Raw genomic sequence first — 18,918 nt, 5'->3', positions numbered from 1 at the left:
GTGTCCGCTCCTGGCAGCACCGCCATACTACTTCAAGGAAGACGCTGAGCATTGAAGAACCTCCTTACAGAGTTTGCTTCACATGTGGCTGCCACTGGGCAAGAAACTGTCCTTCCTTCAACTGCTGACAGAATACTGTCCAGCCTGGACCAAGAAAGCACAGGAAGGCAAATGCTGAACTCTGTCAAGACTAGGTAGAGAAGAAGTCCCTCATGGTTCACAGAACAATCTGTCAGATGCTCTGGGCCAGTGGCCTGAAGACATGGATGCTCCAAACTTCCAGAAACCCCTGGGTGACTGTCCAGGTAGCCAGCAGTCTCTGTCCTTCCTATGCTTTCAGAAGCTGCTTGTTCTGCACTTCCTGTCTCTTTTGAGAACATTTATTCTTCTCAGGTCTCTGATGGGGTTGAAGACTAGATAGTTAAACTCTCACAGTTAAACCTAAATTGTTTAGGATTTTAAAAATGTTTTACGGTTTTTTTTTTATTTGTTTTGATTTATTTTAGCTATATGAGCACACTGTTGCTATCTTCAGACACACCAGAAGAGGGCATCAAATCCCCATTACAGATGGTTGTGAGCCACCATGTGATTGCTGGGAATTGAACTCAGAAACCTCTGGGAGAGCAATCAGTGCTCTTAACCGCTGAGCCATCTCTCCAGCACTGTTTTAAGGCTTAAAAAGAGGTAGGTTGATAAGTGTAAGTTTTAATAGCAATTTGTGTACAGACCTTTGGACTCACCGAACTTGGACAGAGAGTGGAACACTTTCTCCAAGGTTGCCAAATTCAAATAAGTGGACTGGACATTGTGAGTGTGATTGTTACCGGACAGTATATAGTTTATTGATGCTGGAAAAACAGCAACTGTTCAGACAAAAAGGGGGGAATGTTGCAAGATACCTGATCACATTGTGTAGTTCAAGATTGTAAACTTGGAACAGGAAAATCCTGTCTCTGCTTGTGGAGTTGCACAGCCCTAAGAAACGCCTTTAAGCCAAGAGCGTTCTGTTCAGTGTGGACAGGTTGCTGTGGTGCGGCTCAGACTTACACACAGCTTTTCTCCAACAGCTTTCTGTAAACGGTGTTAAATAAAATCAGCCATAGGTCAAGAGGCAGAGCATGCGATCAGAAGGCAGGGGTGGACATAGGAAAACACAGGAAGTAGAAAGGAGGGAGACTGAGGTGGAGGGAACTGAAGGTGTGGAGAAGGAGCTTTCACCTTCTGAGGCCTTGGTAGAGTAGGGAGGTCTTTCTTTGCCTCGTTGAGCCAGCAGGTTTTCACCCCAAAATCTGGCCCCTTCATCTTCATTGGTAAAATGAAAACAATGAGCTTTTGTTTTTAAAAGCAACATACCACGAAAACAGATGTTTTAAGATAGACCATGCGTCTCTCCTCCATCTTGGCTGATGACCTCATCAAAATATACGCTTCCATATGACTGGCAGCCATCTTTACTATGGTTAAAGAGTCCACGCCCTGTGAGATCAGGATCATCTTCAGATGACCACTTGCAACTATAACGGTAAAACTTCTTTGTTCTTGTGAGCTCATGTATATCATTGTATCTCCTTGTAGACTAAAGGATCCAACCAGACTCAAGGATTTCTGATTGGCATACATTTTTGTATGAAAGTAACAATTTAAGGTTACATTTGTTACAACGTACTATATTTGTGACTCAACTCTGGTTTGGAATATAGTGTATGTAATTATAAAAATTTAAGGTTTTGAATGTCTACTTGGCTTATCAAAATCTGGTTTAAGATGTGTGTCTAAACTGCTACGCCTTTACTAACTACTGAGCACCAAGCTGCGATAAAGTGTAGATAAGCACAACACACACCAAATGAATAAGGTAGGCATTTCATTCTAAAATTTTATGTTATAAGAGCATTATACGCATTCATGGCTTTGTGATTGTGACAGACTCCTGAAACCATAGTTACAGACCATTGTGCCTTCAATGTGGTTGTTGGGATTTGAACTCAAGACCTGGGGAAGAGCAGCCAGTGCTCTTGACTTCAGAGCCATATCTCAACCAATTATATTTGATAACAAATAAGGTATACTGAGTAATACGTTATACATTTCTAAGGCCTATTCAGCGTCACCGTGACATTGTGTAGCTTTGTGTCCTTGCTCACCTTGTTGGGCTTTAGCTCTTGGAAAAACCGAGTTATACAAAAACTGTGGTAACCTATAATGGTATGCGATAAAAGCAAGCCACCAGGCTCCTATGGACGAGGCTACAGCATTTATGGTTTATTTGGATGATAAAGGAGCTTCACCTCAAATTACAAAGACTCAAACTTAACAGAGACAAAGTTGCAAAATCTGAATCTTAGGAAAGTTGCCAACTTATTGTAAACTGTTGAGGACAATTAACAATGCACGTCCAGAACAGGAACACGGTTTATTAAGCTCCTGTGTATGTTTCCAAAGTTAAGCACAAAACAAGTTACTAGAAACTAGGGAAGTTTGTTCAGGTCAGATATCCTTACTATTACAGCCCTGAACACTTTAAGATGTTGGAAAACTGATGCTGCCCTGGGTCTACTGCCTGCACTGAAATCAAGACTCCCACAGTGGAACCTTCAGGGATTGTCCAGGTAAGGGAGAAGTCTGTCATTTTTAAGACATTTGGAAGCTGCTTGGTCTGTACCTACTTACTCAGGTGAAATTCACGCTTCCCAGAGCTCTGATGGTGTTGACTAGGGAGAGTTTTGTCAGTTCAACCGCAAGCAACAACATGGGCTTCAGGTGCTCCTCAGTTCTCTCCCTGTGTAAACATCATAGGCCACTTTCCTAGAGTTGCTACTGTGTCCAGACACTGATCACATTGTTGCGAGATTCTAAGAAGAGATAAATCCACGCAACAGATTTCAATGCAACTTTTTACTATCCCTTTTTGTAAAGGAAGATGTTTTACAATGATTGCTCTCAGTAACCAACCACCTGCATCTTGTGGTGAGTAATTGGATAGAAAAAACTGCGAAGTTTAAGTAGGTTCTAAGGATATGAAAGCTTAAGTTGCAAGACTCTTAAAACTGTGCTTTGAGATCGGTAGATGTGACTTATAAAGGTCTGAAAAAGTGCTTTAACTACAATTTATAAAAGTCTAAGGAGGTGTTTTAAGGTGTGCAAATGCAATTGTAAAGGTCTAAGAAAGTGATTTAAGGTGTATGTAAAACGTTGCCTAGCAAGCGCAAGGCCCTGGGTTCGGTCCCCAGCTCCAAGAAAAGAAAAAAGAAAAAAAACAAAAACAAAACCGAAAACGTTTCCGATTTCTTCCTTCTCTATGCTACTGTTATATTTAGACCTAGAAACCTCAGAGTTTAAAATTCATCAATGAAGTTCAGATGAGTTATTGATCTAAGTATGATAAATTGTGATTGCTATTACAGTCACAAGCTCAAGATATGTATTTCCTATGGTATGCTATACTTCTAAGTACAGACTAAATGTGCTTCTCACTGACCTAAAAAAATGTCTGTCCAATCTGTATACACCCAGTGTCTGGAGAGAGGAAAAAGTCCTCATGCTTTTAATACGAAGTCATTTTGGGGTCCCCATGCTTTTACTACAACTCAAAGGCATAAGTCCGTTGCCTTTTCTACAATGTGACATCCAGTACAGAACACAGTGGTATGTTAGCATGTCTAAAATTTATCTCATTTTGTAAACTTAAAAAATCTTCTAAGCTTTGAAGAATCTACCTAAATCCACCTCTCATGAGTCAAATGGTTTCCAGATAAGTACTGTTGATAAACATCCTGCTTCATCTCCTGCCTATTCAGTTTATTCCCAAGGGTGGGGTTACCTTCTCCTCTCTGAGGTCTTGGGATGCCCCATCCCCAACTAATGAGCCTAAAAGTTTCAAAGGTCCACCTAAGGAACAAATTTCTTCTAATGTCCTTAACTTTACCTTCTGATCCTTATCTATACAGATGTGCTTCAGGGAAATGCTAGCTCCAGGTGTTTCCTCAAAATCCAGGTGCCACACAGCTTCAAAGCACCTGCCCCATGATGGTTCAACTTAAAGATGAGTCTGCATTCCTCAGCTGCAGATGGCCCTGCAGAGCCTGGACAGTGAGGGGACAGTCTGCTGTTTTTGAACCTCCCCAGCTTCCCAGCTTTCTTGGGTCTTCAGAGATATTGCCATACCCCAGAGATCAGGAGGCAGTCTAAAGAGTATGATGACCTTGTGAGGCCTCATGGATCACCCCTTCCTATTTTCTCACTGTACAGAGTGAATAAGAGGAAGGGATGTCTGTAACCAACAACCACCCACCTTCCAGAACCAGCCTTCTCTCAGACCCTCAGTGCTAGAAGCCACATCATCACCAGCCACCAAATGTGACACATTTCCACTGTGGCCACAAGTTGTGCACCTTTATCCTGCCCAGGTCTTCGCAGACGGCTCTTTTTCTCTTCCACCCACTACCCACCCCCAATAAATCTCTCACATGAAGTCTGTTCTATGCTGTGATCTTTGCAACATCCCTTAGCCCTCTGATCCATGGGAGAACTCTAAGAAGCCTCCCAGGGTCACCCTGAATGTTTGCCCAGCTGGGCAGGTGTCTGGTGGAGCAGGACCTGAAGCTGCATGAAGTCTGAGCAAAGACAGAAATTGTAAACGTTCAAAGAGTGGAAGGGTGCTTCTTCTCATTCCTCTTTCAATACTGTCTGTCTGTCTGTGTGTCTGATGTGTTGGCATGTATGCATGTTGTACACATGTATGCATGTTGTACACATGTATACATGCATGTATGTACATTTGTATGTATGCATGTATGTATGTTTCTATGTATCTGTCTCTATGTGTATCTATATCTAACTCTATCTATCTGTCTGTCTATCTATCTATCTATCTATCTATCTATCTATCTACCTACCTACCTACTTACCTAACCTACCTAACTTGCCTGCCTCTCCTCACTCCCTCCACAATCAGATTGGCCTGCTCTGAGGGAAGAAAATGTCCCTATTTCTCCCCTCCCCCCCACATGCTCTGACTTGATCAGTCTCTCCTGTGATTATATCAGCAGCAGCATCCAACAGGCAGGGGACAGACAAGTCCTCAGGACTGAGGGGCAGGGATGAGGTGGGAACCCACCCCTTCTTTGCATTCCAACTGTTGTTTACCTTGGGTCCTGCATCCAGAGGGTAGGTCAGGGGGAGGAGCTCATCCACATTCTCCTCCCTCAGCTCTCACTGGGCAACCTTGCACCAGGAAGCCATGCTGTTTGCATTTTGTCAACCTGACACAAACCAAGACAGATTTGGGAACAGGATCCTGAGTAGAGAGAATGCATCCATCCAGGGCCGCCTTTAGGAAAGTCTATGAGGCATTTTTAAAGTTATTATTAACGATGAATATGGAAGGGCTCAGCCCACTGGAGGTAATCCTGGCTGGTGGTCGTGGATTGTACAAGAAAACAGGTTGAGCTGCCATGAGGAACGAGGTAGTTAGCGATGGTTCTCATGGTCTCTGCTTCAGCTCCTACCTCTAGAGTCCTGCCTCAAGATCCTGCCCTGAATCTCTTCAATGATGGACTGTGATGTGGAAGTGGAAACTGAAATAAATCCTTCTTCCTCAAGTTGCTTTTGGTATGGGGTCTTATCACAGCAACGGAAACCCTAGCTAACACAGAGGTGCACAAGGGCCTTTCTCTGCTCCCTGAGTTCTCCTGCAGCACAGCCCTGCCCTTCTCTTGCCCTGGAGCCACAACCCTCTTTACAGCTCCTAGGATCTGATTCGCTTTGACCTCCCACTGGGTAGCGCGATCTTGGGTTGGTTGTAAAGTCCCTGTAGGCTGTCTCACACGCGTCCGGGATCTCGGATGGGGGTGACTGCGCCGCCCTTGCTGCTCCTGCTGCTGGCGGCCGCCTTGGCCCGGACCCAGACCCGCGCGGGTGAGTGCCGGGTCGGGAGGGAAACCGCCTCTGCAGGGAGGGGCTGGGGCGGCACCGGGGAAGCCAAGTCCCCGCGTCCCACAACAGACCCCCACCCCTTCTCCACCCGAGTCCGGAGCCCCACGCCCTGCTCCCCGCCCGGCCCCCACACCCGCCCGGGGTCCCGGGAGGAGGTAAGGATCTCATCCGCGCGCCGCCCCCAGGCTCACACTCGCTGCGGTATTTCAAAACCGCCGTGTCCCGGCCCGGCCTCGGGGAGCCCCGGTTCATGGAAGTCGGCTACGTGGACGACACGGAGTTCGTGCGCTTCGACAGTGACGCGGAGAATCCGAGATACGAGCCGCGGGCCCGGTGGATGGAGCAGCAGGGGCCGGAGTATTGGGAGCGGGAGACGCAGGGAGCCAAGGAAAAGGAGCAGACTTTCCGAGTGAACCTGAGGACACTGCTTGGCTACTACAACCAGAGCGAGGGCGGTGAGTGACCCCGGGCCTGAGGTCACGACCCCTCAGCGTCCCCACAGAGGTCGGAGACGTTCCAGATCCCAAATCTGAGGGTTCGGGAGCAGAACCGACCAGGGCGCTTTTCGGTTTCCGTTTTGAGGAGTCCAGGGGTGGGCGGGGGCGCAGGTGGGCGGGAGCAGGGGTGGGGCGAGCAGGTGGGCGGGAATAGGAGGGGCCGAGTCTGACTGCCGGATCCCCCAGACTCTCACACACTCCAGTTGATGTTTGGCTGTGACGTGGGGTCGGACGGGAGGCTCCTCCGCGGGTATGATCAGTTCGCCTACGACGGCCGCGATTACATCGCCCTGAACGAAGACCTGAAAACGTGGGCGGCGGCGGACGTGGTGGCGCAGATGACCCGAAACAAGTGGGAGCGGGCTCGTTATGCAGAGAAACGCAGGGCCAATCTGGAAGGAGAGTGTGTGGAGTCGCTCCGCAGATTCCTGGAACTCGGGAAGGAGACGCTGCTGCGCTCAGGTGCGAGGTCGGGGGGCTTCCCGTCTCCCTGCCTTCGGGCTGGGGCTCAGTCCTGGGGAAGAAGAAACCCTAAGAAGGGTGATGCCCCTGTCTCAGAGGGGAGACAGTGTCCCTGGGTCTCCTCATCCCTCATCACAGTGACTGCACTGCCTCTCCCAGGGCCCAGCCTTCTCCCTGGAGAGTTGTGAGTCCCTCTCAGGAGGGAAGGAGAGAATTTCCCCACTTCACAGCAGGGGCTCCCTGCTGTCAGTCATGGCCTCTCCCAGGCCAGGTCCTCTGCCCACACCCACTCTCTGAGGACACTGACTCCTGTCCTGCTGAGTGTGTCAGCCCTTGCACCTCAGGAGTGGAACTCTCCTTTACCTCATGGGAGACATGGACTCAAATTCACTAGGCTGGTTCCCCCAGTTTCTACAACTTTCCAAAGAATACATTCTCACAGATCCATCTCTGAATGTGGGGTTTGCACTTCTTCCACACCCCATTTCTCTCTATTTCTACAGTGGAGAATGGTCCCATGAGCCCTTGTGGGGTACCCTGGAGAAATATAAATTGTGGGATTTCTTTTTTCTTTCTTCCTTCCTTCCTTTCTTTCTTTCTTTCTTTCTTTCTTTTATCTTTTCTTTCTTTGTTTTTTTTTTTTAAAGCATTATTTTGCTTCCAGGCAGTGTTTGTCTGCAAACACATATTAAATCAATTACTTTCCATTCCCTCTTCTGTTCTATGACCACCCATCTCATGCTATAGAACTTCACATAAGGACGGCTGTGTTCACCCACTGGCTCATGTGGATTCCCTCTTAGCTTCTGAGTTCCTCAGGAAAGTGTGCAGTTCTGTGCTGAGGGGACCAGCTCTCCCTGCAGCTCACTAGTTGATGACAGTTGAAGTGTCAGACACACACAGTTCAGTGTCATCATTGATTTAACTGTGTCCTGTGTAGATTTCAGTTTGTCTTGTTAACTGTGTGATTTCTTAAATCTTCCACACAGATCCCCCAAAGGCACATGTGACCCTTCACCCCAGACCTGAAGGTGATGTCACCCTGAGGTGCTGGGCCCTGGGCTTCTACCCTGCTGACATCACCCTGACCTGGCAGATGAATGGGGAGGACCTGACCCAGGACATGGAGCTTGTGGAGACCAGGCCTGCAGGGGATGGAACCTTCCAGAAGTGGGCAGCTGTGGTGGTGCCTCTTGGGAAGGAGCAGAATTACACATGCCTTGTGGAGCATGAGGGGCTGCCTGAGCCTCTCACCTTGAGATGGGGTAAGGAGGGTGTGGGTGCAGATCTGGGGTCAGGAAAAGCTGGAGCCTTCTGCAGACTCTGAGCTGGTCAGGGCTGAGGGCTGGGGTCATGACCTCCACCTTCATTTCCTGTACCTGTTCTTCCCAGAGCCTCCTTCATCCACCAACTCCAACATGGAATTCAATGTCATTTATGTTGTCCTTGGAGCCATCTCTGCTGTGGCCATCAGTGGAGCTGTGATCATTGGAGCTGTGTTGGCTGTTGTGAGGAAGAGAAACACAGGTAGGAAAGGGCAGGGTCTGTTTCCCCTCAGATTCCTTTAAAAGAGCGCTCTGCTCATTAATGGGAAACATGGCCACACCCAGCATTGCTGCTGTCTCCAACTGAGTCCTCTGTCAGTTCTGGAAACTTTCTCCTGTCAAGGTCTTCCTTGAGCTCTCACAGCTTTTCTTCTCACAGGTGGGGAAGGAGGAGACTACACCCCTGCTCCAGGTTAGTGTGGGGGTAGGAGTGTCCCTGAGGGTATTGGAGTGAAGCTGGAGATGTGGGGAGCTCTGGGAATCCATAGTAGCTCCTCCAGAGAAATCTTCTGGGGGCCTGAGTTGTACCATGATATTAATCCATACATACGTTTATGTACATATACGGAAACATAAACGTGTATAGATTATACATATACATGTTTTCTTTTACCCTAGACAGGGACAGCTGCCAGAGCTCTAATGTGTCTCTCCCAGATTGTAAAGGTGACACTATGGGGTCCGACTGGGGAGGGGCAATGTGGACATGATTGGGTTTCAGGGACTCCAGAATCCTCTGTGAATGGAGGGTTGTTGTGCTGTTTTCCTCACAGTGATGGTTTGTGACTCTCATTCTCTAGCATGAAGACAGCTGCCTGAAGTGGACTGAGTGACAGACGATGTGTTCAGGTCTCTCCTGTGACATCCAGAGCCCTCAGTTCTCTTTAGACACCAGTGTCTGAAGTTCCCTGTGATTCTATGGCTTCAGTGTGAAGAACTGTGGAGCCCAGCCTGCCCTGCACACCTGGACCCTGTCCCTGCACTGCCTGCATTCCCTACCACAGCCAACCTTGCTGGTCCTGCCTGGGGTTGGGGGCTGGGGACAGCTGCATCCTATCACTCAGTGGTGCTTTGAACTGCAACTCCTCACTTCTACACTGAGAATAAGAATCTGAGTGTGAACTTGACTGTTCACATACTTGACACAGTGTTGATTGCTTTTTAAATTACTGGATTGAGAATACTTAGAGGTTGTTTTTTGTTTTTGTTTTGTTTTGTTTTAAATAAATGGCAGGTGGAGAACCTTCCAGAATCTGTGTCACTAAGCTGTGTGTGTCTGGTGGGACAGGGTGGGGCTGTGGGAGCTGAGTGTGGACAGGGCTGTGCCCAGGTGGAGCTCAGTGTGTTGTCATCTTTGGGGGTCACTCCTTGGCTGTGTCATCTCTGTACTCTATTCTTTTCATCATTATGAAGCACACGTCTGTGATCACAGGGTCACAGGATGGCCAGATCCTTGTCCTGTCCCCAGGATGATGAGAAGCCCAGGCTGCTGTCCTAACTGTGGCTTTGTCTTCTGTGTTTATTTCCTGTGTTTTTCTTTGTGAGGAGGACTGGGCCTATTCTTTTCCTGTGGGTGCTTCCTGTCTTGCTCTCCCCATGGATGCCAAGTGTGACAGGAGTAGGAGGTGTTTTTCCACTCTTATCCTACCAGACTCTACAAGGGCTGTGCTCTCGGGATACTATGAGCTACACAGAAGAACTAAGCTCTGCTGAGCTCCTGCCTCCTTCCAGGGCCCTCCGTTCAGGTTCTCCCCATCTTTCCCATCTTTCCCCAGCTGACCCCGGATTGCAGGATCCACACAGAGGAGGGATCCACAGGCTCTCATCTCAGATCTGGCCCTGTTGGATCTGTGCTGTGCCCATGCCCCTGTCCTTCCTTGCCTCTGGGGATCCTGGTGCTGCCTCTAGAGAAGCTTCAGGGTTGATGGGATGAGTCTACTTTAGATTTATGTTTATTTTAGAAACTAGTCCAGGAATTGGAGATAGCCCAGGGGTTGAGAGCACTTGGTGCTAATGCAGGTGATGTCTGGATCCCAGCACGCATATGGTTGCTCACAGCCATCCATAACTCCTGCCCAAGAGCATCCAGTGCCCTGTGGAGATCAGGCTCACAAATGGTACAAATAAATACAGAAAAAATAGTTCATAGACAAGATTAATAAATCTTTTCAAAACTACATTATGGGAATTTGTGAGAAGGAAATTCCTTTGTTCCGGATTCTGACCCTTGAAGGATACTCTTCTAGCTTTGTGATTTCCAGCCAAGAGTTCCAGGAGCCTTAACTGAGATGTGTGAATACCAACTTGGTGATAATCTCTGTCATGATGCAGCCATCTTCATCTTGTGAAGGATGACTTCCCCAGACCCAGCAGACAAACACTCATGCACAATAAATGTTGTATTAATGGATAATAAATAGGTCATGAGTCAAAGACAGAAAGGCAGGTGGGGAGAGGAAGGGAGGGCTCTGCTGAGGGGAAAGCTCAGGTGATGCTGACCTCAGTGTGAGGGGACAGGGAGCTGCATTCACAGCCTTTGGCTGGAGGTTGCATTAATAATCGGAGCCACTGCTGAAGCTGGAGGTGACTGCATGAGTTTCTCCTCTAGACTGAACCATTCCCTGCTGGAGCCTGGAGGAGGCTGATGAGCCCAGGAAACACAAGAAGTTACAGATTCACTGAGCTTACACAATGTAGCAGGTTCCTGTCAGGGTTGAATCAGTAGCACTTCCTGGAGGTGTTGGGGGGAATCTTGAGTGGAGCTTCTGGGAGCCATGCAGAGGCTTACAGTGATGTAGCTGTTATGAGTGGATACTCACACTGGGCAGGGCTGTTCAGTGATTATCTCCCGACTCACACAGGCTCCCGTGAGTAACCAGGTTGCCCAGAGTTCACCGAGCTGACCATGGATGGATGCTCTCCTTGGTCTGCTGTCTCTGTCTCTGTCTGGCCTGGCGGAAATGCACTCCTCAATCAGGTGACACAACTGTGTCCATTGTTATCAGCCCACAGTGTCTATTCCAGATTTGAGATCTAAGTCCTGTTTCTAAGATACAGTACGAAGAATATGGTGTTGCTGGTTTCCTGGAGCAAGCACTGTAGTGGAAAGATGCATGTGATACAATGTAAGGGAATAACAAAGAACAGGTTGTGTCCAGAGCTGGAGGGCAAAAGGCAAGGCGACCAGAGTGCAGGTGAGTGGAGCAGGGCAGAGAGCTATTGGTTTTTAATTTTTGGTTTTCCAAGACAGGGTTTCCGTATGTAGTAGCCCTGACTCTCCTGGAACTTACTATGTAGACCAGGCTGGCCTCAAACATAGATCATGCTGCCTCTGCCTCTGCTTCTGCTGGGATTAAAAGTTGCACATCCACCTCTCTTTGAGTTATTATTATTTAAGATTGTTTAAGATTGTGTGTGTGTGTGTGTGTGTGTGTGTGTGTGTGTGTGTGTGTGTTTATAGCCAGGTCTCTGACTTTAGGGTCTGTAGGCTTGGAGTTTTAAAAAACTTCTTTAATATGGTTTCTTTAATACTTCAACCTCCCATCTAGCTCACCACCCACCAGAGGTAGTGGGAAAGAAAGGCTAATAGGGTGAAGTGGGACATGGATTTGTTTAGAAATAGTTCCTTGGGGTAATTCCAATCTTTGTTGTCAGGATATAAGCAGTCAGGTCCACTAGCAAACTACTAAACAGGAATCAGCAGCCACAGTCCAGTGCACTCAACAAATACCACACTGGGAGCAGCAGTAGCACCTCAATCCAGAAGAAACCACGAGGCTCCGCCCAATTGGCACAAGTCAATGGAAGGCAAGAATCCCCTGTATACCACAAGAAGTTCTTTGGTGCATTTTCTCTCTACAAAGTCACAACAAGCAAAGATCAGCTGTTGTTGTAAAATTATAAAAACTCAAATGCTGTCTTTTATCCCTGCTAGATCCGGCACCACAGTGCCCCAAGATAGCTGGTAGATATCTTGCCACAAACACACATCCCAATTCCCTGGCTGCCCAGTGTGTCTAGCTGCCACACACTCTCTTAAACTTAAATCGCAACATGAAAGAACACACAACACAATAACCTCTGATCCAATTGATAAGATATAATTGCCCACCTAAACATATAAAGCCCTGTACACATCTATCCCTTAAGAACATTCATAACAACCTGTAAATACACAGAGTGGTATCTTTTTTTTTAAAGATTTTTTTTATTTTATATGAGTACCCTGTCACTCTCTTCAGACACAGCAGAAGAGAGCATCAGATTGTGTTACAGACGGTTGTGAGCCACCATGTGGTTGCTGGGAATTGAACTCAGGACCTCTGGCAGAGGAATCAGGCTCTTAACCATTGAGCCATCTCTCCAGCCCCACAGAGTGGAATCTTAATGCCAGCCTCCATGTTCTCTCCACACTTTCTCTCCTCCAGATCCAGTCTCCTCCTCTTCCCTCAAACTTTTCTCCCACCCAAACTTCCTTCTCGTCCAATGACAGGCCTCGTTCTATTTTGTACCCGCCTACACCTGCGTGATGACACCACCCACAATCAGCAAGGCAGTGCACAGGGGAACCAATGCCAGGGTTTTGCCTGTAGACTCACATTTATTCTCTCAAAATATCACGTGTCTGCTTCAGCAAAATATTCTCTCACCCGTGTCTGCCTCAGAAAGACATCATATGGGGCTGGAGAGATGGCTCAGCAGTTAAGAGCACTGACTGCTCTTCCAGAGGTCCTCAGTTCAATTCCCAGCAACCACATGGTGGCTCACAACCATCTGTAATGAGATCTGATGCCTTCTTCTGATGTGTCTGAAGACAGCTACAGTGTACTTATATAGAATAAATAAATAAATCTTAAAAGAAAAGAAAGAAGACAGACAGACTTTGACAGCACAGTCAACTGATCTGAAGACCTAATCTAGGAGAACCAGGCTTGAAATGGAAATTTCTGGTTTCTTTGGAGATGCGGTTGTGTCCTGAGATGTTTTTCTGGAAACTTTCTTATGAGAGTATGTTTTTGTTGCAGCAGACACGTGGTGTTTTCTGGAAGCTGTCTGGAAAGGGGCATGGGATGTTTTGGTATACCTTGAGAGATGACCTCTTGAGAGAACTCGTGGTGTTTGGAAAGGGTCTAGATATAACCCAACAGACCGCAGACAACACTGTGTGGCTTTGGTTCCACTTGCCACTCTTTGTGGGTCGTCGTTGGACTTTGCTGAAGCCGCTCTTCACTGATGATGCTGATGCCTTCTTCCCCGATCGTTTGTCATGACTTTGTAGAGAGAAACAAACCAAAGAACTTCTGGTGGTGTTCCAGCAGCTTCCTCCTGCTTCTGCAGACTCAAGTCGATGGGTAGAGCCTCAAAGTTGCTTCTGGATTGAACTGCCAATGCTGACCCGTGTGAGCTCAAGTGCTGCTATCCTGATGACCCCAAAGAACTATTTCTAGACAGGTGCACATCTCCCTTTGCCCTGTTAACCTTTCCTCTCTTCTACCTCTGGTGGGTGGTGGGCTAGAAGAGAGGTTAAAACATTTAAGTAAGCTTATTAAAGTAGGTTTTGAAAACTCGAAGCCCACACAGGGCATCTGGAAGGATCCCTGTGTGAGTTATGTTACCAATCCTTGCTTGGTGCTGGAGGACATCAGACTGAACACTGTGGGGACAGATTGGAAAGCTCCTTCTCTTGGACTCTGTGACCCTGAGGAACCCAGGGTTCTCCTGTACAGACCGTCTCTGCAGGGTAGTTGGGTGGCTGAGAGAGGCCCTGTGCTGCAGAGAAAAGAATCACAGAGAGCCAAGGCATAAAAATATGCTGAGTAAATTATGGAGCTGGAGAGGTTGTTCAGAGGTGAAGAATGCTTACTGCTGTTCCACAGGACCTGGTTCAGTTCCCAGCTCTCACCGACTTGTAACTCCAGCCTCAGAAGGGATAGAGCGCCCTCTGCTGGCCGCCTGGGGTGCTCCATGCACGTGGCACACAGAGATACATGGAGCAAAATACCATTATACATAAATTTTTTTTTTTAAAGAACAAAAAAGAAATGAAGGGAAATAAGATTTCGTTAAAGAAAGAGATCCTTGAACAATATTGGGGACATTATCGCATGGAGGAACACCTACCAACCCTACTGCAGGGCTCTAGGGTCCCCTGCACCAGATTTATACACTGGTCCTGGAGATTCAGCAATGGAAGGGAAAAATCGACACAACACCCCCTAGACTGGCACCTGATGTTACTGGTTGATGCAGCCTGTGTGTTCGCCCAATTATGCTGTTTGTGTTGTTATGTCTTGTAGCTCAGGGTGACCTTGAAATCTCTTTTTAAGATTTATTTTTTATGTACACGTTTTGCCTGCATACATGCCTGACTGCCATAAGAGGGCGCCAGATTCCTGAGCATTCAACTCAGGACCTGTGGAAAAGCAGTTGATGCACTCAACCTCTGAGTCATTTCTCCTGTCTGGAACTTGAATTCTCGATCCTCCTGCCTCACCTCAGCATGCCAAGTGTCAGGTGTGTGTGTGTGTGTGTGTGTGTGTGTGTGTGTGTGTGTGTGTGTGTGTTCAGGGGAAGAGCCAGAGGTGCAATCTGTTTCAGCCGGAGATCATAAGGATCGGTGAAAGCCACAAAACAGAGAATTTGGGGCTGAAGGGGAAATTCCTGGCTGCTTCAGTATGAAGAGCCTTCCCCAGCTTTCAAAGCTCACAGCCACTTAGGTGATCCAGACCTGGACAGGCTCCTACTCGTGTGTTCTGCTGCCGCCTGGCGGCCTAGAGCGGCATCGCAGCTCCCAAAGGTCCTGGGGATGGACTGGGCTGTGGCAAAAGTCCCTCCAGACTGCAGGAACTGCTTGCCAGTCTGTGGCTTCCAATGTCCCCGAAGCTGTCCGGGTCACACTGAACAAGGGCCACAGTAAGGAACCGGATATCCCCTGCACAGTCCCCGCATCGGAGCGTTAGTTTCTCTTTCTTTTGTTGTTGCTGTTGCCCGGGATATGAGCTCCCCACCTCCTGACTCTGTCCTCACTGAGCTGCACACCTGCTGAGTTTGATGGGACCCACCCAAGAAAGGGTTCCTGGATTCTTTAGGATTAAATGCCTTTAATCCCAGCCCTCAGGAGGGCGGACCTCTGTATTCTTGGACCACATAGCAAGTTCCAGAACACCAGGGTGAATCCAGGATCCTGGGAGCCCCGGAACTGGCACCTGGAGGGGATGGTGGAGTAGGTGGGAAAGTTGTGACAAGTGAGAAAGCAGCATGGATTCCCCGGGCCAGGTCTCACTGAGCTTAGGGTCCCCCGGCCTGGTATAGCCAGGTCCTGGGGTATATAGGGTAAAGGAAACAACCTCAAATTACCCTTTCTTTTCCTGACAGCTTCTTTCACCTGAAGTTTCCTCCCATGCTGTAGATGGGACATGGGGACTGCTTCCTGCCACTGACCTATGTCCCAGCTCTTTACTTTCAGGATGGGATTCAGGCTGGCCTTGGGCTTATTCTGTAACTGAAGCAGCCTTTCCCACCAGTGCCTCGGGCTCCCAATTAACCAGGACTGCAGGTCTACAAACCAGCCTGGCTTCTGTTTAAGACTTGGTCAAGGTTCCAGGTGATGGTGGTTCACACCTTTAGTCCTAGCCCTTGGGAGGCAGAGGCAGGAGGATCTCTGAGTTTGAGGCCAGCCTGGTCTACAGAGTGAATTCCAGGACACTTGGGGCTACACAGAGAAACCCTGTCCCCAAAATCAAAGAACTTGGTCAAGGATGTTCCTTCACTCTAGAACCTGTGGGTCATGACCCCTTTGGGGGCCAAAGCATCCTTTCACAGGGGTTGCTTAAGACCATCAGAAAACACAGATGTTTCTATTACTATTCTTAACAGTGGCAAAGTTATAGTTATGAAGTAACAATGAAAATAATTTTATGGTCGGGGTTACCGTGAAGAACTGTATTAAAGGGTCTCAGGAAGGTTGAGAACCACTGCTCGGGAAACTCCATACAGAGGTGGGGCAGAGGGCAGTGGGAAGGATATGGGTCACATGTAAATGACAAGGTCTGTTTTGGAACCAGGTCCACCCCTGCCTCCACACATGGGTGCAGGTGTTCCAGGCCCTCCCTCTCAAAGGAGCTGTGACAGCCACTTAGAGGACAACACAGACAATCTCAGAGTCTGTGTGAATCTTTTCCATGGTAGCCCTCAAGACAGTGCACAAAGCTATCACCTTCCCAGGCCTGTGGCATGTGCCACCCTCCTGGAGATGTACAAACAGTCCCCACCTGAGCCACTATGCCACCCCTGGGCCAGAAGCAGCAACAGTCCTTAGGCTACGACCCCACCCTCTTGCTGCTGCCCACCAAGAACTGACTAGGTCTACAATAAAGAAATGCTGGAGAATTCAGAGGCCCAGGGACAAAGAGAGGACATGGTCCCAGCACACACACACAGTCCCCTCAAAGCAGGACTGGTTGTTTTGGTGTGTGCGTGCACACACACACACACACACAGGGCTATAGTGCATGCACACGCACACACACTCCCCCCCCACACACACACAGGGCCATAGTGCACATATATACACACACGTTCTCTCTCTCTCTCTCTCTCTCTCTCTCTTTCTCTCTCTCTCACAGACACAGACACAGACACAGACACAGACACAGACACAGGGCTATAGTGCATGCACAAGCACACACATTCACCCACATACAGACACACAGACACACTCACACACACACACACACAGGGCCATAGTGCACATACTCTCTCTCTCTCTCTCTCTCTCTCACACACACACACACACACACACACACACATACACACACACACACACTCACACACACAGGGCTATAGTGCATGCACATGCATACATAAATAGTTACAGTTTTATTTTGCTTCTAAGCTGTTAGGAACATTAAAAAGTTAAATGAGGGCTGGAGAGATGGCTCAGTTAAGAGCACCTACTGCTCTTCCAGAGATCCTGAGTTCAAATCCCAGCAACCACATGGTGGCTCACAACCATCTGTAATGAGATCTGATGCCCATTACATATAAATAAATAAATCTTTAAAAAAAATAGTTAAATGAAACAGACTAGCAACGAGGCAGTGGGTTGTAATCATGACTGCACACGGGGGTCTGTCCTACAGCACAATGGTCTTCCTGCCACACCCAGCCCTACCTGTGTCCGAGCATTGAGCAGCTGCTGGAAACTCTCCACCTCTTTGCTGTGGTCAGCAGCCTGCTCCTGAGGAAGACAAGACCAATCAGGAGCTTGGGAACCCCTTACTGTGGCCAGCACTTCCCCTTCATTGCACACTGCAGACTCTGCGGGGTTCCAGGGGTAACATGCTGAGCCCCTGAGGGGCTCACAAGCTGTGGGGACTCCCCTGAGCTGCAGCTCCTCACTTCACACTGAGAATGAGAATCTGAGTGTGAACTTGATTGTTCACATCCTTGACTCAAGTGTGGATGGCTTTTTCAATTACTGGGTGGAATACTTAGAGGTTTTTTGTTTTGGGGTTTTGGTTTGTTTCGTTTTGTTTTTGACTAAAATAAATGGCAGATGGAGAAGCTTCCAGAATCTGTGTCACTAAGCTGTGTGTGTCTGGTGGGACAGGGAGAGGCTGTGGGAGCTGAGTGTGGACAGGGCTGTGCCCAGGTGTGCTGAGTCAGTTCTTGTCTGTGATGGGCTCAGGCCTCAGCTCTGTCACCTCCAGGCTGTGCCCTCTCCATCACTGTGAAGACATGGGGAGAGTCTGTGATCACAAGGACACGGGGAAGGCCAGAGCCTTGTCCTGTCCCCAGGATTATGAGCCCCCAGGGCTGAAGATCAGAGACTCCAGTGGGGTCCTCTAAAGTGCAGGGTGCACAAGATGAGTCACTACATCTCCTCCCACCCACTTGATTTAGCTGCTAATGATGGGGTCGGGAAGCTGCCCTGGGCTCTCCCTGTAGCCATGCTGCTGTGGTGATTTCTGCTTCTCCTTTCTGGTGTCTTTCCCAGGGTTCTCAGGGTCTGGTGAGATCTGTCTGCTCCTCTCTCAGGAGCACCTCCACAGCTGAGATAAGACCTAACAGAGAGGCTTCTCCCCTGTAACTTGGGTACCGATTCCTGAACCTGGACTGTCTTACCTTTTCCATCTGGTTTTCTGGAGTTAACTCCCTGAAGTCTCTTAATCTCCACCCCCAGCTCTGTGCACCTGGGTCTTGCAGCTGATGCACCTGTGGTTGCTCTCCTTTGGATGGCTCTGTATGGCAGGAGAGCAAAGTCCCCCTCAGAGGCCTGTGACCATTTAAATCATCTCATATTCATAGCACTAAAGACACGGGAGGCAGAAGCTGAGGTAACAACCTGACAGCTCAGCAAGGAAACTTTATTTCCTTAACTACATACGGGATACCTATTTACCAGCCTGATGCTACAACTAAACTCCAGCCCTTCAGAAATCTGTCTGTGTCACTCTATCAGTCTAGTCTGCCTTTCTCTTGAGCTCCTGCAAACCCAAGAGGGCTCCTGAGCTCTCTTTCCTGGGTTTATATTTTTCCTGTCCTGCCAGCTGCCCCTCTGTCGTTCCTGCAAGTCCTAAGAGAAAATCCTATTCCATAAAGGCTCTTCAAAGCATTTAATTCCTCCCTAACCCCCTAACCTGCTGAACCATTTCACTGTCATGGGAGTTGGGGTTGGGGCTGTCCAGGGCAAGCCA

At 48.3% G+C, this 18,918-nt stretch overlaps 1 protein-coding gene, 1 long non-coding RNA gene and 3 pseudogenes across 17 annotated transcripts in view; 4 read left to right on the top strand and 1 right to left on the bottom strand.

Annotated features, from left to right (window-relative positions):
• Positions 1–18,918, bottom strand: part of LOC120098828 (uncharacterized) — a 98,233-nt gene that overhangs the window by 28,536 nt on the left and 50,779 nt on the right. The gene's annotated exons all lie outside the window — the stretch shown is intronic.
• RT1-CE12 (RT1 class I, locus CE12) overlaps positions 5,709–18,918 on the top strand; it is a 56,519-nt gene continuing 43,309 nt past the window's right edge. For 5 of the 11 annotated variants that reach the window (XR_010060667.1, XR_010060666.1, XR_010060664.1 and 2 more), the window contains exons 1-6: positions 5,709–5,919; positions 6,123–6,392; positions 6,621–6,896; positions 7,886–8,161; positions 8,289–8,423; positions 8,601–8,633. Coding sequence is in view for 7 of the 11 variants with exons in the window: in XM_063279095.1 (XP_063135165.1) it covers positions 5,847–5,919; positions 6,123–6,392; positions 6,621–6,896; positions 7,886–8,161; positions 8,289–8,423; positions 8,601–8,633 (1,063 nt within the window). In the remaining 4 variants the exon portion in view is untranslated. The other 6 variants (XM_063279098.1, NM_001008835.2, XM_063279099.1 and 3 more) reach the window with 6 other exon arrangements.
• Sacm2l-ps5 (Sacm2l-ps5 pseudogene) lies at positions 15,499–16,652 on the top strand (annotated as a pseudogene).
• Sacm2l-ps6 (Sacm2l-ps6 pseudogene) lies at positions 16,841–16,919 on the top strand (annotated as a pseudogene).
• Sacm2l-ps7 (Sacm2l-ps7 pseudogene) lies at positions 17,005–17,634 on the top strand (annotated as a pseudogene).

This window comes from Rattus norvegicus, chromosome 20 (assembly GCF_036323735.1).
Source record: "Rattus norvegicus strain BN/NHsdMcwi chromosome 20, GRCr8, whole genome shotgun sequence".
Taxonomy (NCBI): Eukaryota; Metazoa; Chordata; class Mammalia; order Rodentia; family Muridae; genus Rattus; species Rattus norvegicus.
Note: the sequence above shows the minus strand (reverse complement) of the source record. Positions and strands in the feature narration are given on the sequence as shown.